Source organism: Toxorhynchites rutilus, chromosome 2, assembly GCF_029784135.1.
Source record: "Toxorhynchites rutilus septentrionalis strain SRP chromosome 2, ASM2978413v1, whole genome shotgun sequence".
NCBI lineage: Eukaryota > Metazoa > Arthropoda > Insecta > Diptera > Culicidae > Toxorhynchites > Toxorhynchites rutilus.
Genome location: NC_073745.1, coordinates 177253275 through 177275562, shown reverse-complemented (window position 1 = coordinate 177275562; position 22288 = coordinate 177253275). Strand labels below are relative to the sequence as shown.

General features: G+C 38.5%; 1 protein-coding gene across 1 annotated transcript in view; it reads right to left on the bottom strand.

The window, feature by feature from the left end:
- Positions 1–21974, bottom strand: part of LOC129764639 (mitochondrial glutamate carrier 1-like) — a 97355-nt gene extending 75381 nt beyond the window's left edge. The window contains exons 1-2 of the mRNA XM_055763907.1: positions 21867–21974; positions 22–72 (exon numbers count right to left, since the gene is read on the bottom strand). Coding sequence (XP_055619882.1) covers positions 22–62 — 41 coding nt within the window. The 5' untranslated portion in view covers positions 63–72; positions 21867–21974. The remainder of the gene's footprint in view (positions 1–21; positions 73–21866) is intronic.
- Positions 21975–22288: the final 314 nt, after the last annotated feature.

Here is a 22288-nt window from a genome sequence, read left to right as displayed (position 1 = left end):
TCAAGAACAAAAAAAACTTACGAAAACTGTTTAGCGTTAGCATCGTTTGATGAGTGTGCCATTTTGGGAGATCTGAAAATACAATAACGTAGTCGTAATTGAACTAATAGCGCATTCAGCATATGTGTTAACGATCAGAAGATTTGAGATAACATTGCTTTGTACGGCTCTCGTGAGCGCGTGGTTAGAACATATGTGCTAATCGCCTAGAATAGAGTGTACTGTACACTGTTCCACAAACTTCAACTTTACGCGCAATCATCACGATTCGTCCAAGACCAAAGTTGTCGATGACAATATTTTTTATCAAATCTTCAAGACAACGTTCATAGTATGATACAATGGCAAAATTCTTGAACAACTGATCATTGCTCTCCTTGTCATCTAATCTAATCTAATAATTGAGATTTGAAGCATAGACTCAATGCTCATAACAATGATATCTGTGTGCTACTTTCAATTTTCAAGTACAAAACAACCAGCGGCGTAGTGAGGGTAGACAGCGCCCCGGCAAACGATGAAAATGACGCCCCAAGAAGTACCACTTTTTTTAAATTTTTTCACTAGTTTTAAGATTGTGATATTTTGTATAAATATGAGGAAAACTACTCACTTATACCAATGTTCACTTTGAGCAGTTTATTCGTATTATAGCCTTCTAGAAATACCATTACCAGCTTCGCTTACTATCTAGCCAAATCATTCTCGTTCGAATGAATGGCCAAGCCATTGAGTCGGCGTTGGCTTATTTTAGAGCGGAGATAATTTTCAATGAATTTAAACTTGCTGAAACGGCGTTCGCACGATACCACTGTAACTGGAAACGTCAGTCAAATTCGTAGTGCCGTCTCGATGTTAGGATAAAATGCATCGAGAGAATATCTGAGAATAATGTCCAAGATGCCTAAAGGCACCGAGGAGTTCAGGTCAGGGAATTGTCCATTATCTGCGTTTTAAACACGTCCATCTCTGATACAAGTTCCTCTGTTTCAACATCTGATCCATGATTTTGATCCAAATGATTCATGCTTAAGATGTTAGTCGGTCTCTCGTTATAAATGAAAAATCTGATGCTATATCCGCTATAGCAGGGGTGACCAAACTTCTCACCACCCCTTCCTACCAATACAATATATTTTTTAAGTCATCGTTAATAAGAAGTAGTTTGATTGTAAAATATTGTTTTAGGTATAGAGAATAATGATTTCTTCTCAAAAACTAGTTAGTTATGATAACAATAGGTTCTTTTATTTTTAATGTTTTTATTTCTATTGCGCACAATTTCATTTTGAACACATTTTATCCTGAATGTTTGTTTTGTATCTGATAAAGCGCTGGAAACATTAAGTTGTATATTTTCGACATGTTTTTCATATTTTTGTTCAAATGCACTCAAATTTATTTGTAAACAAGCTGCCAAATAGTAATCTGTCAAAGGAGAATGAAGTTTTATTTCGATTGTATTCATAGTATAAAATATTGTTTTCGGGTATAAGTACATCCGAAACAAGTTATCAACAACACATTTCCTCGCAAAATAAATTCCAATAAATACAGTAAATATATTTTTGAAATTGAAATACATTTGAAATCAAGAGCTTCATCTCTCTTGATTTGAAAAATATATCGCCATGAATTGAAGATGAAGATGATATGATTTTTTTTTAACTTGGCACCTCGGGGTGTAATAATAATTCTCCGATATTTGATCCATTCTCTTGCCCTGAATTTGCGTTTCTGCAAACTGCTTTTTATGCGTAGTTAACTATTTTAACTATATATATATATTGACCATTTTAAGTGCCAAATCCCTCACATCATCGAATTTCAATATTTTCACGCACAGTATTTGCTGATGGATACAATGGTAGTTGAGAAAATTTGGAATATTATCATCAATTTTGCAATGATTCATAAATGCATTATGACCTCCAACTTAGCTCCATCAGTCATAATCGATACCATTTTTTTTATTGGAAATCATGCTTTAGTGATGAAGGACTTGAACGAGTTGTATATGTGGTTTGTTCCATTGATAATTTTTTTTGACGTAGGACTACGTCTAACCGGAAGATATAGGGGGTGAAATGAAAATCTAGGCACTGAACAAGTAGAAAAAAATGCAAGATTTGCAACGCTTATAACTCGAGCATTTCTCAATAGATCGCAAAGTTTTTTGCATCAATTGATAGAAAATATATCTACGCATCTATCATAACGAATAACATTTCATTTTTCTTGAGATAAATATTTGAATAATTGTGAAATATCAAGCATTGTCCAAATGAACTATGTGCCCATTTTTGATTGGTCCATTTTGTGCTCCTCAAATCGTACCGACCAAAACGGGCAACAAGAGCAGCAGCGAAATACAATGAAGCACGATTGGAAAGGAAAAAGAAAAAAATGAACGAATCATTGGTCGCAGTCTCACACATGCGTAATTCTCGAGTCAGCCAGTCAGTTTAAAATCCCCGCTCCGCTGCCGTAACGATCATTCTCATCCAAACCGTACACCACATCGTTTCGCATCACATCATATCAGCAAACCAACGCAAGCAGCCATGTCTGGATATGACAAAGGAGGAAAAGTGAAGGGAAAGGCAAAATCCCGCTCGAACCGTGTTTTTTTTCCAATTCATTCAGGCTCAATCGCATAAGCTTTGCGGAGCCGCTAATTCAAGTTTTGTTTATACAAAGTTTCAACTAATTGCTATGTTTAGTAGGATTCGACCGAATACTCGCGGTTTACTCGAGGTTAAAAGGGCAACAATTTCTGTGGGACATGACAGGTTAGGGATTAGGATAAGGAGTACCGTTGTCTCAACAGAGGGTTTCCACACGCACTGTAGCATTGTGCATAATGACCAGGGATATCATCTGGTGTTCGACTAACACGAACCGTGTTGTTCGCAGTTCCCCATAGGTGTATTCGCCAATTGTTCCGCAAGGGTAGCTAGGCGCGTTAGTACCAGTGCACCAGTCCACCTAGCCCCCGTTATATAGTTTCGGCCGCCGAATTGATCGAGTTGGCTGGCAAAGCTGCTCGCGACGATAAGAAAACCGCATTCAGAACAGAACACATTCGGTTCGGTGGACATCAAGACAACAGGCAGTTGCAGCGAGTGACGAGTGGCAAACGCATTCGCAAAACGGCAGCAGGTAGCAGAAGAAAAAAGTTTGTTCTTTATGCAAATTGCTTTGGTGGCAAATCCAGAACAAGGCGGCATCGAGGGCGATCGAAATGGTTTTGACGTAGGACTACGTCTAACCGGAAGATATAGGGGGTGAAATGGAAATCTAGGCACTGAACAAGTAGGAAAAAATGCAAGATTTGGAACGCTTATAACTCGAGCATTCCTCAATAGATCGCAAAGGTTTTTGCATCAATTGATAGGAAATATATCTACGCATCTATCATAACGAATAACATTTCATTTTTCTTGAGATAAATAATTGAATAATTGTGAAATATCAAGCATTGTCCAAATACACTATGTGCCCATTTTTGATTGGTCCATTTTGTGCTCCTCAAATCGTACCGACCAAAACGGGCAACCAGAGCAGCAGCGAAATAGAATGAAGCACGATTGGAAAGGAAAAAGAAAAAAATGAACGAAACATCGGTCGCAGTCTCACACATGCGTAATTCTCGAGCCAGCCAGTCAGCTTAAAAATCCCCGCTCCGCTGCCGTAACGATCATTCTCATCCGAACCGTACACCACATCGTTTCGCATCACCTCACATCAACAAACCAACACAAGCAGCCATGGTTGGATATGGCAAAGGAGGAAAAGTGAAGGGAAAGGCAAAATCCCGCTCGAACCTTGATCTGGAGTTCCCGCTCGTGTTGATCTGGAGTTCCCCGCAAGGGTAGCTAGGCCGAGCGCGTTAGTACCAGTGTACCAGTCCACCTAGCCGGCGTTATATAGCTTCGGCCGCCGAAGTGATCGAGTTAGCTGGCAAAGCTGCTCGCGACGATAAGAAAACCTGCATTCGGAACAGAACACATTCGGTTCGGTGGACATCAAGATAACAATAGGCAGTTGCAGCGAGTGGCGAGTGGCAAACGCAATCGCAAAACGGCATCAGGTAGCAGAAGAAAAAAGTTTGTTCTTTATACAAACTGCTTTGGTGGCAAATCCAGAACAAGGCGGCTTCGAGGGCGTTCGAAATGGTTTTTTTCAAAACCACGAGTACTAAGTTTTCTAAATTGGAACCATTCCATAAAACAAGGCGCTTTTCAGGGCCATTAAACCTTCCAAAAAAGAGTTTAGGAAATACAGTTCAATGCTTTCCAAAACATTATCCAAAATAATAATAAAACACAAATTGATTTTTTCATAATTTGTTTGCCAGGATCTGATGAGTATGTGAATTTGGCAGTTGTTCTGAGCTATTGATTTTCACCAATTCTTAAATTGCTTCTAGATTGAAAGTACAGTAATTTACACTTATCTCGACATTTAGCTAATTGGACGGACCTGTAATGCGACATATTTAGTTGGACATTTTTGTAAACATAGAGTTCGGGGTCCAAATTATGACCCCACATTGAAAGTCGACACTGTACCACTGTCATCGCAAATGTTCAATTACAGGTTCAAATTACCTTCAATCCGATACTGAGTGGTGGTAATGCGACGTGCCATTGAATGTAATTTACTGTAAAATATGTCACAAGCTGGATGGGAAGAAATTTTCCAACTGTGAAAGCTGTGGCGAGTGGCAAACGCAATCGCTAAACAGAAAGGTTTAGCCGAACAAGATGGGGATATCGAGAGATAACAAAACAATAAACTCTTTAGATTGAAGATCATTGTGTGATCCTGAAAAGGACCCTTTTTAGCCTGCATGTGAATCCAACGAGCGAACAAATCGTAATGAATGTATTTTTTTGCCATCGCTCCCTTTTAACGCTCATTCGTTCGTCTCGTTGGACTCGCCCCTCTGGCTGAGTCTGCCGATTTGTCTCTATCCTGTGAGTGTGTACCGCTAGAGTATAAAACACGCGGACCCTAAAAAAATATCTTATTTTCTTTCAAACCGTAAACCAGTGTGGTTGTACGGCATCGGCATCGTGGACGTAACAAAGGAGGACAAGTTAAGGGAAAGGCAAAGTCTCACTCGAACCGTGCAGGTCTCCAGTTCCCTGTGTGTCGCATTCACTGATTGCTCCGCAAGGGTAACTAGGCCGAACGGATTGGTGCCGGAGCACCAGTATATCTAACAGCGATTATAGAGTTTCGGCCGTCGGAGTGCTCGAGTTGGCTTGCAAAGCTGCTCACGACAATCAGAAAACCCGCATCAAGAACAGAGCAGCTTCGGTTCGGCGCTCATCAAGGCAACAATTAGTTTCAGTGAGTGGCAAAGTGTTTCTCCGGCACGTCTCATTAAATGTAATTTACTGAACAACATGTCACAAGCTGGATGGGATGAAATTTTCCAACTGTGAAAGCTGTGGCGAGTGGCAAACGCAATAGCTAAACAGGAAGGTTTAACCGAACAAGATGGGAATATCGAGTGATAACAAAAACACAACACCAAAGGTTCTTTTAGAACCATCAACATATTCATAAAGAGTAAACAGTAAACTAATCCATTTTTCAGGTAGATAGGTATGTATTCACGTAGGAGAAGAAAATAAAACAATATATTTAAAATATATATTTAACAAAAGCTGTCCCCTTTTTATAGTCCTACGTCACTCCGGTTATGTCCCCGACATTACCCACTCGTCTTTTTTTCAAAACCACGAGTACTAAGTTTTCTAAATTGGAACCATTACATAAAACAAGGCGCTTATCAGGGCCATTAAACCTTCCAAAAAAGAGTTTACGAAATACAGTTCAATGCTTTCTAAAACAATATCCAAAATAATAATAAAACACAAATTTATTTTTTCATAATTTGTTTTCCAGGATATGATTAGTATGAGAATTTGGCAGTTGTTCTGAGCTTATTGATGGTTGGGTAATTTCCCGATTATTCAATTTTCACCAATTCTTAAATTACTTCTAGATTGAAAGTACAGTCGACATTTAGCTTATTGGACGGACCTGTAATGCGACATATTTATTTGGATATTTTTGTGAACATAGAGTTCGGGGTCCAAATTATGACCCCACATTGAAAGTCGACACTGTACCACTGTCATCGCAAATGTTCAATTACAGGTTAAAATCGCCTCCAATGCGACACTGAGTGCTGCTTCGGCACGTCGCATTAAATATAATTTACTGTACAACATGTCACAAGCTGGTTAGGAAGAAATTTTCCAACTGTGAAAGCTGTGATGAGTGGCAAACGCAATCGCTAAACAGGAAGGTTTAGCCGAACAAGATGGGGATATCGAGTGATAACAAAACAATAAACTCTTTAGATTAAAGATAATTTTGTGATCCTGAAAAGGACCCTTTTTAGGCTGCATGTGAATCCAACGAGCGAACACATCGTAATGAATGTATTTTTTTGCAATCGCTGCCTTTTAACGCTCAATGGTTGAGTCTGCCGATTTGTCTCTATCCTGTGAGCGTGTACCGCTAGAGTATAAAACGCGCGGATTCGCTGAAAAATATATCATTCTCTTTCAAACCGTGAATCAGTGTGGTTGTATGGCATCGTTTCACATCACATCGTATCAACGGATTGGTGCCGGAGCACCAGTATACCTAATTGTGGTTATAGAATTTCGGCCGCCGGAGTGCTCGAGTTGGCTTGCAAAGCTGCTCACGACAATAAGGAAACCCGCCTACAGAACAGAGCACATTCGGTTCGGTGGCAACAACTAGTTTTAGCGAGTGGCAAACGCAAACGCAAAACGGCAGCAGGTAGAAGATGGAAAAAGTTTGTTTATACAGACTGCTTTGGTGGCAAAACAAGCCATCGTAAAACACGGCGCTTTCAGGGCCATTAAACCTTTCAAAGAAGAGTTATTAAAAGTTTGTCACAATACCAATGCATTCTAAAGTGACATAATATGACATATAATATAAACTGATTTATTTTGTTTATGCTTGTTCTTGAATTTATTGGGGTCTTTTAAATTGATCATTCAGTTTTCACAAACCCATACATGGTTTCCGAATTAAAAGTGGCTTCAAATTACAACACGTTGTATGCAGGATCGCATTAACGAATTTTCTCGGTAGCAAGAACTGCTTTCTTCGGTTGATAACTGATTGTTGATTGATTGACTGACGTTACATCTGCATTGTATAGAAAAATAACTAAGGTGCAACATGATGAGCTATGTATTTCCTGCTGCTCTGTTCTTATTTTGAAGGACTTTAACCCGAAGGTCATCCGTCCCTGTATTTGCTGTTGGTTTTTCAGAACGCTTATAGCTTGTTTATTTCTCAACAGATCGTAGAGTTCGTCTCCAAAACCTCAGTTCTTTTTCATTTTTATTTACTTTGTTTGCGGATACTACAAATCTTACAATTCATTCGTATCCGAAACCACAGTTTAAGGTACGGTAATGTGCTCAATAGTGAAATATATGATAATGAGCTGATGACCACCTATGCATTCCCTATTACTGTCATCATTTTGATTGTACGATATGTGCATACGCCGAAAGATGCCCGGAGTTGAACATTTCATAAGTACAATGCCTTCAGAAAAAAATCAAGAATCAAGTTTGTAGAAAAAACGCAAAAACACAACACCAAAGGTTCCTTTCAGAACCCCCAACATGTTCATAAAGAGTAAACAAATACTAATCCATTTTTCAGATAGATAGATAGGTATTCACGTAGGAGAAGAAAATAAAACAATATATTTAAAATATATATTTAGCAAAAGCTGTCCCCTTTGTATAGTCCTACGTCACTCCGGTTATGTCCTCGACATTACCCACCCATCTTTTTTGAAACTTGGTACTCATGATGGAAACTGCCTAAAATCACGATTTTTATTAGCATATGATCATCTGAAATTACGACAGATTTTTCAAATTCAAAATCATTGATCTTTATTCGAAAAAATCGTAACTCAAAATCCAGATGTTTGAATAGAACATGAATTTTTTGAAAATTTATGAAAATTGCATGAAACGTCGAGATCTACTGTCATCTCGAAAAAAGTTTTGTCAAAAATCAACACTTGAGTGATATTTTGATAAATTGGGTTGGGGAAAAAGAAATGTCGTATATTGTCAATATATGGCTACACTTAAACATATCTTGTGTTGTACTTATCGGGTCATACTATACGGCTATTTAAAGACGACAATCTGTGCTACAAGTGTCGTTTTGACAGTGTTGTGATTGTTCTTTTTAGTCTTAAGTTATAGCGCGTCAAAGATGGAGTCCACCAAGCAATAAATTCGCCATATTTTACGTTTTTACTACCTGTGAGGTAAAACTGTAACGAAGGCAGCCGAAAAAATTCGTGTAGTTTATGGACCCGATACTGTAACGATTCGCACAGCACAGCGTTGGTTTGATCGATTTCGTTCTAGTGTAGTGGCTGTCGAAGAAACACCCCGTACTGGTAGGCCAATCGTCGTGGAAACCGATAAAATCGTTGAAATCATCCAAGTAGACCGGCATGTGAGCACTCGCTCGATTGGCCAGGAACTGGGTATAGACCATAAAACCGTTTGGAACCATTTGCAGAAGATTGGGTTCCAACAAAAGCTGGATGTATGGGGGCCACACGAGTTGACGCAAAAAAATCTTTTAGGCCGAATCAACGCCTGCGATGCACTGCAGAAACGGAACGAACTCGACCCATTTTTGAAGAAGATTGTGATGAAAAGTGGATCACGTACGACAACCTGAAGCGAAAAAAGTCGTGGTCGAAGCGCGGTGAGCCGGCCCAAGCCATCGCCAAGTCCGGATTGACGGCCAGGAAGGTTTTGCTGTATTTTTGGTGGGATTTGAAGGGAATTATCCACTATGACCTGCTCAACTATGGCCAGACCCTCAACTCGGTTCTCTACTGTGAGCGGCTTGACCGTTTGAAGCAGGCGATTGACCAGAAGCGGCCAGAAATGATCAATAAGAATAGTGTTGTTTTCCACCAGGACAACGCTTGGCCTCACACATCTTTGATGACCAGAAGCTACGGGAGCTCAGATGAGATGTCCTATTGCACCCACTGTATAGTCCGGACCTGGCTCCAAGTGATTATCATCTCTTCCGGTCCATGCAAAACGCTCTTGGTGATACTAAGTTGGCCTCAAAAGAGGCTTGCAAAATCTGGCTGTTTTTTGTTTGACGTAGAACTACGTCTTTCATTAAGGGTGCCAAATCAGAAAACAGGTCACGTTTTTATGAAATAAAGTTAACGTTAATAACTATTTTTGCCGCGAACGGATTTCGGCGATTTACATACTAAACGAATCGGAAATTCCCTAAGATTTGTTTAATATGCTATACATTAGAATCCCTTGGTTTGTAAATGGTTAAAATTCATGAAAACTTTAAGCGTTTCTATTTTCCCGTGCATTTGTTCAGTCCATTTGTGTGCTTTCCCGAACAGAGCTGTCAATACCGAGCAACTTATCGACGTGCAACGAAGGGGAAATCGTAGGATATAAAGTCACCGTGAACAAAGGAAAAGAAGAATGAAGGGGAATACTTGCCTAGAGTACAAACAGTGGATCTCGCTGAGGCAAACTTTCATTCGGCATCGGACTGTTGAGCAATCCAGTTCACTTTGCTTTCGCTGCGCTTCGATCTAAGATTGGACCCCACCAGTGGTAATTCAACTTGGATATCGTCGTGTGGTTTTTCCAGTTCGTTTTTCGCGTTATTCGTATCGTGTGTTTTTCTTTCCGCGTCATAAATTGGACGCTTCGCATAGTGTGTTATGAGCAAGAAGAAGAGGAAGGCTGGCTCGAGCCCTGCAAAAAACGAACGCATTGCCAGGGGCAATAAAATTTGAAGGCAAGCGTCATCTAATGATGCACGCGATGTTGGTGCAGTGAAAAGCGCTCGCACTGAACCGAGCCTTCGCATCGAACAACAGCGAAGTAGGAGACTTCGGCGCGTCGGTCGAAAATGTAAACGCCGTTACCCAGGCAGCAACCAGCTCCCCCCGTTGGTGGTGAAGGCGGTTGCTCTTGACAAACTCATCAGCGAATTCGCATCGATGGGTGTTACAGCAGAGTACAAGCTGTGTGGCATAATTCAGTCTTTTTCTAAGCAGTGAACATAGTTTGTTTTCCGTCATCATAAGGGCTTCGATGGTGCTTTTGACATTGCATGAATGTATTAAACTGACGTTATGGCAAAGCAGGCGTTAAGTTGTGCGCCAAAAAATCATCTGGGGAATACCAAGCATCTTGAATGTCGTACTGAAATGTTATAAGTTATTTGGGTTCGCGTGCCAGTCGCAAAACTGCCTTCAACTAGGATTGCATTTGCACTAGTCTTGATCATAATGAAGCATTGATACTGTTGTGCTAGGTTGTTATTAACAAAAAGAGTTTATTTCCTTTGTTTAATCACCAAGAAAGTGAATGTCGTTCTGGAATTTTGTATGTGATTAGGTTTCGCTTGCCAGTAGCAAAACTTCCTCCACTAAGGGTGACAGCTGCGCTTATCTCGAGTATGAGAAAGTAATGCAACTTTTTTCGAGGCCAGTAATATAAACAGAAGTGTTTCTTTTGAGAATAGCGCAAAATGATGGGAAGTGTTTATATTCCTAGTAGTTTCAAGCCACCAATGTATGAATCTGTATGCATGCTATGGTGAACGCTTGTTTGGCGCTTGGTTTACGTTGTACGAACGATGGAGGTGCAATTTCACTGAGGCAATACTAAATAACATGTAGCATGATATTTGATACTTGCAAGTGTTGTCATTGTTGTTGTTTTCTCGCTGTTCCAAAGATATATTGATATAATCGACTGTAACCGAGTGAAGTTGCCTTCTAAATGGCAACAAGTTTGCCAACAAAACGGCGCATATTTGACTTAAATTGGATAATTTTAAGTATGGTAAATAAAGCGTCAAATTTCGATCAGAAATACGACATTTCTTTTCCCCCAACCCTAAAGGGTGTGTCACATCAAATTGCATCACGGAAAAGACGCTGTAGAAATTCGCCCAGTAGACCGATCTTTTTGAAAATTTTAGACAGTAAAATAAAAACTATTAAACAACTTTTGGCATTTTCTTTTTATTCATACTTCGAGCCCAAGCCCGTATGCTCGAACCTTCCTCTTTACCCCGTCCATAAGGTTCTGTACAACCTTATGTGGTTGCAGTTTTTTTTTGAACAGAAATCCATTTTCTCTTTTAGTCCGCCTCCGATTTGACAACTTTTGGGTTCTTCCGGAGGGCCTGCTTCATAATCGCCCAATATTTCTCTATTGGGCGAAGCTCCGGCGCGTTGGGCGGGTTCATTTCCTTTGGCACGAAGGTGACCCCGTTGACTTCGTACCACTCCAACACGTCCTTTGAATAGTGGCACAAAGCGAGATCCGGCCAGAAGATGGTCGGGCCCTCGTGCTGCTTCAATAGTGGTAGTAAGCGCTTCTGTAGGCACTCCTTAAGGTAAACCTGCCCGTTACCGTGCCGGTCATCACGAAGGGGGCTCTCCGCTTTCCGCAAGAGCAGATCGCTTGCCACACCATGTACTTTTTGGCAAACTTGGATAGTTTCTGATAGTTCTGATAGTTTCGTCCCTTACCAGGCAATGCGGCTTCGTCAGCATTTCGGTGTACAGCTTCCGGGCTCGCGTCTTCCCCACCATGTTTTGCCTTTCGTCGCGGTTAGTAGCCTTCTGAACCTTGTATGTACGCAGGCCCTCCCGCTGCTTGGTCCGCTGGACGAATGAACTTGACAAATTCAGCTTATTGGTGACATCCCGGACCGAACTTCTCGGATCACGTCTAAACTGCTTAACTACGCGCTTGTGATCTTTTTCACTGACGGAGCATCCATTTTTGCCGTTCTTCACCTTCCGGTCGATGGTTAGGTTCTCGAAGTATCGTTTTAGTACTCTGCTGACCGTGGATTGGACGATTCCCAGCATCTTACCGATGTCCCGATGTGACAACTTCGGATTCTCGAAATGAGTGCACAGGATTAATTCACGACGCTCTTTTTCGTTCGACGATATTTTTCCAAATTTACGAAAAATTGACAGTGAAGCATGGCCAACGTGATCTATACACTCTTATCTGATTATAAGCGAAAGCTGAAGATATAATTCCTAAAAATTAAATTTCTAAAGCGTTTTTTTCCGTGATGCAATTTGATGTGACACACCCTTTACTTTGAATTTGGCCTCTGTAAAAGAATGAACAGTAGCAAAATTTGAATACACGTGATCTATTAGAGTTCTCCTATATTTAGATATTCTAGTAGCTTCGTTTACAGATTGTTTTAAATTAAGGTAAAGTGATAATTGTTTCAATTGATTCGAATTTCGCACATTAAGCCAGTCAATGTTAAAGTCATTAGCAATTATATTTATCATACCGCCATCAGCAAAGCTTTTTCATCAGTTTTCTAAAATTTCTAGAAAGCGCTGGTCACTAGAACTGGGGGAATGATATAAAATTCCATAATTTCCCATCTGCATGCCTCTTTCAATTGAAATAGTCAAGAACCAATTATTTTCAACAGCTTCGTTGAACCGAATGTTAAATTTAATTGATTCTTTTGCATAAATTGCAACACGTCCAGTGTGTTTGAAGTGTGACAAGCAAAAAGCAACTTTATAACCAGGAATATTGTATTGATCATATGATTCTTCATCAATAATGTGGTTTTCAGAAAGAAAAACCATCTGAGGACGTCTGTTTTCTACAAAATATCGCATTTCTGCGTAGTTTGTAGGAAGCCCAGCAATATTCAGATAAATTATTGCTAACTTCTTCTCACATATATTTTTTTTTCTAAATTGCTATTTGGTTGGGAAAAAGTTACTTTTTTCCTATCCAACAGTTCTCCGATAGACAGGACACTGTGTGCTATAAGCTGGATGATTTATATCCAAATTCAGCTTCCGTTCCTTATTAAATTTGATCCAATTTATGCATTTCAATTAATTTGATGAGCACTCAGATGTTTTATGTTTTTCATTACATCTTGAACATATTTGTTCTTTATCGCAATCTGTACTCTTATGTCCGAATTCTCCACATTTGAAACAGCGACACATTAAAGGCCTCAACCACGGTACATTCATCCCACCCGACGGAGCAGCAGTCTATTCAAGTTTCTGTAAGTATCATGGTCAACTTCAATTATCATGTTGTATTGATTATATTTCAAGCGTGGATTTTGATATTCCGCAACGACCTTGACATCATTAATCGAAATGTTTTCATTTTGACTCTTCAAGTTGTCAATGAAAACATCAGAGGAATATCGATCTCTCATCCCAATAATTTTCAATTTCGGTTTTATTGACTTTGGAATAAAAGTACTAAACCCTTCTCCAAGATTGGTCTCAATTCCATTTTTCACTTGTTCAATCTTATCCCCTGCTGCACACTCAACAATAATCGGACCATCTTTCCCGTTTCTGAAATCCTCTATTTTGTGTATTTTAGGATCCAATTTAGTTTTCAAGACTTTTCTTGTTTCATTATTTTTCTTGCCAAACTCTATTGGCTTTACCACAATGACTGGACGAGCCTTACGAGCCACGACATTCGCGAAAGTTTCAATTTTATTATTATCATTTCGAAGCATTTTTTCATTTAAATCTTTATTTTTGTTTAACATTATTTTCTTGCACGCAGTGTCCAAATTAGCGCTAACGTAAGAAAACTTTGGTAAAGTTGACCAGGTGGAGGAAACCGGTATCATGAACACATCAAGCACTTTGATTGTCAGGAAATGTGAGTTTTTCGATCATGCTTTTAAGATTTTTTCCGCTGAGTAAACTATCTTTTCGTGTATTGTGCAGTAAAGTTCTGTTCGCCTAAGGAAGAGGAACAATTTGATGCAGCGAAACAGTAAGTTTGATAACAATAAATGAAATTAATTGCATTTTAGTTTTTAACATGTTGTGTGGGGCGACATGAACACGTATCTGTCGGGTGAATTGGTCCTACAGGCTTGAAGCTCTTCTTTGGTCTAATTGATTCCAGATGCCGCTGAATGTTTAAAAAAAAAGGATAGGTCGTTGGAAGAACTAGGAGCTTGAAAAAGCAACGCAGGCTATCAAGAACGGATTTTCTATGACCAAGCATCGAAAGTGTTTGAAAATGCTCTAACAACAATGAACAGATCCATGCAGAATTCGAAATGGTCTCTATGCAATTTCTCTGGACAGGAATCAGGCCAAGAATTAATGATTAAACATTATTGATTGAGAGAAAACAAATGTATCTAAGTGTACAATGTAACTTTTTTTAATTAGACCGTATTGGTTTGGAAATATTAGGCGATTTGCTTAGGGGGTCCAAATTCCTTCCTTTCCCCTAATACTTGGTTGATATTTCTATGCCGAATAACACGCCTTGAATGTACTCTGGAGTGGCAAGCTCTAGAATACGCGTGACCACGGTGCTAGTCCCTAGCATATACCCTAGAAAGGACTTATCGAAAATCCTATTACTTACCGAGTTAGAGATTTTAGTGATGCGGTATCTAACCTGATACGTCCATAATTATGAGCTTCAAATTGTTCTCGAAACTATTTTTTTCAAACTGGCGTACATGATATCTCAAGTTCTTCTGAACCGATTCATGTCGAATTAATATGAATACAATCTGAATGCATTTCTCTATCGCATGAACCAATAAAAAATATAATTTTTTTTAATTTTACTTTTTTTTTAAATTCGGGAATTGTAAGAAAAAAAGTATTATCCGCATTTTTCTCTTCAAACGACCGCCATTTTTTCAAAAAACATGTTTTTGATTTGTCCGAGGTTCATGCGATAGCGGCATCTCTACTGATTCAAAAAATGTTCGATCTCTTTTTGTTTCAGATAACCAGAAGGGTTGAAATCGTGTACGCCATGGTTCAACTTTTTTTGGAACCCACTTTGTTACGGACCCAGATAGCAGGGCCGGCAATAACAAATGCAAATATTATTTGAAGCACATATGAAATTTATGGCACAATGTGCAATGTGCAGAATTTGAGTGAAAAAAAAAGTCTAGAAAAGTCAGTTCAATTCATAAGTTCAAATTCGTTCAGCAAAAGGTTAAGTTCAAATCATTGGACCAAGTTTTCTTAATAATAAATCAGTGTGTAAAGTCTGCTTCTAAGATATCGATATTTGATCCGAAAGGAATCCAAGGAAGCACCACTCAGAGCGTTGGCAACCAGGCGCCACGCACCAAAAAGGTATACAAAACCCAAAAATATCCCAATTCCGAAAAGTGATTGCAAGTTTCACTCGGACGGACCAATCTGGAGCCGTCTGATTCTGAAACATATTTGCGTATACGGGGTGTTTTTGACCGGACTTAGCCCTTAAGAGACCTCCAAACTTAAACATAAATCCAGGGAATTACTTTCCCTGGTTAACATTGGTGGCTCCAGAGAGGAGGAGCCAGTCCAAACATTAACATAAATCCAGGGAATTAGTTTCCCTGGTTAACACACTTACTTCATCAACTTGTAACTACAGGTCGGACTCGTTATCTGGCGTATTGATTTTTTTAACTCCGGGTAATCGAATCTTCCGGATAATCGAGTCATAAAATAAACGAATTTTCTCTCGGTAAACGGAATATAATAATGTATTGCACTTACAGTAAAACCTGTTTTTGTGCGGTTTTTTTTTGTACGAATTTTTTTTGTGTGTTTTTTGCGGTTTTTTGTTCTTGTGTGGTTTTTTGTGCGGTATATGAAAAGAAGCATATTTGACGAAGTTATCCATTAGTTCCATTTAGTTTTTTTCGAAAGTTTATATGCATTTCAGTGCGAAAAAAGCCTATTTGCGTCTCAATTATCCACTTCTGAAATCATACCCCTTCTCCCATCAAAAGTTATTCTAAGTATGACATGATTTCTAACAGCAACACGTTTCGACATGCAACTTAAAGTACAAAACAGCCACGCGCAACCGAAAAGGCAAACTGTCCCATTGCAAAGCAGGGAAACAAAAGGAAATTGAACGGTGAACGTCATGGATTCGAGTTATTTTCTTGGGGGAAACTTTTTTTATGCGGTCCCTATCTACCGCACAAAAAAAGTTTTTTTTCAAAATGTGTACCGAACACGATTTTTTAAAGCTACTAGTGAAGTTTTGCACGATTTTTTTATGGGGTTACTATACCCCGCACAAAAAAAAGGTTTGCCTGTATGTATTAAACGGTTTTATCTAGGTTGACCCGTTTCTATGTTTGCGACATTGTGACTTTGTAACTTTTTCTATAGCGCTGTACCACATTAATATAAATTTAACCCCTTTCCTGTTGACCGTTTGATTTGAAATTTGGAACACATCTTTATCTTTGGTGTCATTATAAAACTGTGTATTCCATGATCTTGAAAATCAAAGGTGGCGGCCGCTACAAAATTGCGGATTATGTACATATTTTATCAAAATCTCATCAATATGGATTTTCCCAAAACCCCATCAATATGGGTATCGAATGATAGGGATTGACTAGTAGAACACAGTTATTTATGAAAAATGTAAATCCAAAATGGCGAATTACACATTTTCTCAGAATCCCATCAACATGCATATCAAATGAAAGGGATTGACGAGTAGAACACAGTTATTTATGAAAAATTCAAATCCAAAATGGCCGCCACCACAAAATGGCGCTAGATTTTTTTTAAAAACCTCATCAATATGGGTATCAAAAGAAAGTTCTCGACTAGTAGAACATAGCAGATAATGAAAAATACAATTCCAAGATGGCCGCAGTCCCCAAACAACTAATTACTTTTTAAATGATTTCATTCAGCTTGACCTGTTTCTATGTATGTTTGAATGTTAATACTACTGTCATTATAATACGCAGTTACCTTATAACAATTTAAAGTTCAGTAAATTTACATTTAAAAATGAAGTGTACGGAATTTGAAACAAAATGGTAAGAACAATCCATCTTCTCGTACGTTTTGTCGTCCAAAACTTCACAACTTACGAGCACGTATCTTTACCACTAGATTCTGCTTCAACGTTTTTCGGATTGATTGGTTGAAATTGTATTGCTATACACGGTTGACTTGCGGTTGATCCAAATTCTACGATTTTGTAATTTTTGAACCTGGATTAATTTTTTTTTGGCCTTCATCTGCCACCACCTTTACAAATCTGACAATCGTAACAAAACTTTGTCCATCGAAAGAGCAGAGCTTCCCAAATAATCTGCTGTCTTAACATCCCAGGATTGACCAGTAGGCCCGATGTATTAAAATGAGCAGTGTGTACGAATTCTAACTGAACCATCATTTGTGTATCGGAAAATCCCAATCTCTTCAATCTAATATGAGAAACTTCGTAAGCCCGAGATTCGTGAGCTTCAAAGAAGAACGTAATGACATTATAAATGAAAAATAGCTATAAACACCAAAAAGGGATGTGCATGTGAAATTCTTTAAGTTCTGTTTATTAATTATATACATGTAAAATTCAATTTTATTCATGGTCTACGTCCATTATAAGTTTATGGTTGAGATGTACCTTTGAATCTGGAAAAAGAGGTAATTGTAAATCGAGCATGTGGAGAACCTGCTATCTGTGCGAAAAGACGCGACACTGATACACAGCGAATATAGTTTGGCATTATATTGCGAGTTCATCTGCTTTACTAAAGTGGTCAGATTTCTTTAACATTTTGATCCAAATTCCAGATTTCTTTAAGAAATGTATTTTTCGAATGCAAATCTTTTGGTTGCAGTATGAGACCAAAAGATTCATAAGGCAATGTTCATAGTTCATAGTTCATAAGTTCGACAAATAACTCTCACTGATAAATTTGTCGAACTATCGAGTCGATTATGCATAAGAAAATGTCTGAAAAACGTATTCTACCCAGGGTGTCGAAAATCAGGGAATATCAGGGAATTCGTCACCAATCTGGAAAAAATGGAACTCCGCCAACTAGAATTTTGATTATTGCGGTAATTAGAATTAGTAAATGATACAAAAAAAAAGGAACTGATTTTTTTTACTCCTCGTAGGTTCATCGGTATGTTATTTGCTCTTGTCTGTAGGTGAAGTTAGTCCTTCAGGAGCGCAAACAACGCTGAAGTAGACGACTACTACGATTGCGCTGTTTTTGCTGGTATTTGGCAGATATGTTAACGTAAGCAGAAAGACAGGTACGATAAAATTATAAAGTTGTATGTATTCTTCACCGACTGTCAACTAAAGCGAAAGTGTGTGGTTTTGGCTATTTTTTCCGTTTTTCTATAAACTGCTTTCTATGTTACAGAAAATATTCAGCATTATTCTGTATTCCGACTGATATCTATTTCATTCGAAACCGTTATTACGTTCGAGTTATAATTTTGCATTCCCTATTTCAAACGTTTTGCCCATTTAATGTTGAAAGAGGAACAGATCGAACGAAATGCAACAACAACTCGAACGGAATACAGAATGGAATTATATAAAGTCATACGAAATATTTCGAATCGATCGAAATACAGAATAGGGGTAATTATCTGGAACATAGGATGAATAACATTACTAAGTACGAAATGACAGGTAAAACCACGCTCCAAGACAAGACAGAATGCGCGTACTGTTCCGTATTCACACCAAGAGCTCCAGCTTATGTTGGCACCTCCAGCTTATGTTGCAATTGATCACTTAATTGTGCAATAAGTACCTGCAGTTTTGGCCAAATTTTGCCACCTGTTACTTATCCCGAGAGGTGTTTCAGTACTATCGTGAGAACGGGGCGGATTGGAAAAATCCTTAACCCAACCCCTTTCTTCAGATTATTTCTGTTTTTATGAACAGGGGTTCTTACCGATCCAGCACCGAACGAATAATAACTGTTCAGTATCTTCGATTTTGAGCAGGCATTTACCAATCGCTTTGAACACCAAACCCGTGCTCTACAGTACAAGGGCTAAAAAATCCCGGGATTTTTCAACAGATGGCGTCACTAAAAAATAAACAAGATTCATTTCGAGAGGCTACAGTTGTTTAAGTTGTTAGAGAATGGGAAAAGCGGAATGTCGTATTTTGATCCAACATTGTTTTTTGATTGGAAAAACTTCTGAACATTCAATGCAGTGGTTGAAGAAATGTTATTCCATTTCTACCCCTTCGAGAACAGCAGTTTATCGGTGGTTTAGTGAATTTAAAATGGGCCGTTCAAGCACCGCAGATGCACCTCGCTCTGGAAGGCCAAAAGAGGTTACGAATCCAGAAATCGTAAAACAAGTGCATCGACTCGTTTTGAACGATCGTAAAGTGAAGTTAGCTTAGACCGTAGACATTTCAAAAGAACGAGTGTCGAAAAAGCTATCCGCGTGATGGGTACCGCGTTTGCTGATCGCCGACCAAAAACAGCGGCGCGTTGATGATTCAACAGCCGGTTGTTGTAGCGTAATCGAGTGGACTTCTTTTTCGTTTTGTGACATTGGATGAAACTTGGATCCATTGCCTCACTCCTGAATCCAACAGGCAGAGTGGCTGACAAGCCACAAAAGCTGGCCAAAGCGGTCAAAAGACAAACGGTCGGCCGGGAAGGTCTTAGCCACCATTTTTAGGGATGCGCATGGCATATCTTCATCGATTTCCTGCAGAATGAAAATACAATTACCGGAAAGTACTATGCAGCGTTATTGGACAATCTGAACGACGAAATAAAGAAAATACGGCCCCATATAGCGAAGAAAAAAGTTTTGTACTATGACGACAACCCAATGTCGCATACGCCCTCAACCCTTTCTCTATGGCACTGTGCTCCGTCGGAGTGCTACCGCTGAATGGAGCATAGCACTGAAAAGTATACATACCGCGCTGGTGTGATCGATGTGTAGTATCACCATCATTTTGATTGGTTGTTCACCCACCATATTCTTTGTAGAGCTCCCGCTGAATATGAGGCTAATGTGATAGCGTGAAGTGAATATTTGTGAAATGACGTCGAAAAAGACGGATAAAAGTGATATTTCCATGTGTCATTTTCACTCCCCCACGTTCATAGAAACAAACGATGTTTCATTATTTTAACGTTATGAAGTTGATGTTTCGAAGGCTCTTAGTGTTGGTGTGTATGTTGTGAGATAATAATTCACCGAAAATGTTGCTGCTTTCGAGAACTAAGTAAGCATACGACTGCTTTCTGGACCTTTTTACCACATGAATAATCGAAATAAGCCACGATATAATTGTCATCTGTTAAAAAAACAACCAGTTGAATGATTTCATGAGAATTTTGGCTCAAATTATCATGCAACCGTAAGAACTTTCAACATTGTTTTGTTTTTTCCAAATACATTCCATATTGAATGCAAATAATTACGACACGATATTTGGCTTGCCAATAGAGATACACTTCGCCTACTGCTCCACCTCTATATGTACCTCATTGCCTTGTACCTTCTGCGCCAAACTTATTTCTGTTGTGAGTAGCAACTTCAAGTCCAAGCAACCATTCCTTTTCAATTCATTCATTCTCTATAACATTGAGAACTACAACCGTTAAATACAGTCGTTTAAACTTTTAGTTGTGTCTTTTTCAACTCCAGTCCGATTGTTCCACCTTATCCGCCAATAATTTCCGATTAATCGCCAAGTATTGAACGCAGTAAATAACGCCTCAAAATTCTAAGCACTCATCGATCAGCTTCCTTCCATGAGGCTTGTTTTGTGGATTTATAAATTACGGCGTTAGGCTTCGCAGACCGTATTTTTCCGTCGCGTAATTTGTGCACGACTCCTTTCGTCTATTTATCGGTACTCAAGTTAAGAATTCTTAGGCCAAATAACAACACGCCTCGGATGTATTCTGAGTGGGAAACTCTAGAATACTGGACACTACAAGACGGAATTTCTTTGACAAAAAATCCACCAGGCAAAATGAAAATCGAACCCGAACTTTTAAGCTCCCAATCCGAATTTCAAATGGTTTCGTCTGAAGTGGATCAAAATATAAATTAGATTGCTTTTAGGGGTGTTATTTAGCATACAGTTTCAACTAACTGCTAATGAGGAATGACGCTCGTAATACTTCAAACGGTGAAGTTCGTTTTGGATCGGTAATATGTTCAATACCGTAATATTCATGCTACAAACATAACCGGTGCCCTGATGAGCTCTTAAGAGGCAATGTCGTGCACCACGTAAAACTATATTTAAAAGAGATGTATTATTTGCAATAATCATACACGTTATATGAAATTAATTAAATTGATCTCATTTTTCAACTTTTTTTCAGTCTACGCATCAATAATAGCAATACTGAAACTTTTTTTGTTTTCTTGTATAGATTATCGATTTGATTTTGGAAAACAGCTTCTAGCACAAATCGACATCCTTGTGTTGTATACTTTATCATGTTTGATATGTACCTTGCAATAATCGGCATAATTGTATGGTCAACCGAACATTGAAGTTTGAATTAAGACTGCAAATGAATAAAATCCATTATAGTTTCAAATGAAACTATGCAATTATACACGATTTCTCAAATTATACACAAATGATTTCCATGCAAAATGCGTTCATAACGTAATTCACTCAATATCATTTTAGTAATCACCTATAAGCAATCTATACGATTAGATAATCGAGACATATTATACAATTAATGGTTATAATGCTGACAGATATCATTCATTATCAAATCTCAGATTCATTGATATGTCTATTAATAGAACTCAGATATTATTTTTCTTACTACCTTACTTTTTTCATTGACAATTATTCTAAAAATAAAACCAATTCCTCTGACGACTCGTTTTTTTTAATACAATCACATAAAAATAACTGAATCTCTTTCATGCCGACACTTACCAATGTTCTCACAGCTAAATCAGACTAAACAACACTAAATGCAAAAGATTCTGGTGCTCAATGTTCAATATGAATATGGTTATGATAAATATAGAGGTGTGGCAAACGTAAATATCTTCTGCTCAACAAATTGTATTCATGACGTCAATAAAAATATTATTTATGCAGAGTTGCCATATTTTCGGAAATTTGTCGTGAATGAAACAATTTTTGCACTTTGGAATAAACCTATCAATGCGAATGCTGACCGCCTTTTGTATATTATCATTTCACAAATTTATTTCACAGAGTTTAATTTTCTATAGAATTTTTAATGTGCTACATTTATTATATTCATCCATCAACTTGTTTCCGCGTGACCGCAATAAATCGCCTCATAAAACAACTCTAACAGAAACAAAAAAAAAGTGTAGTAGGCTATC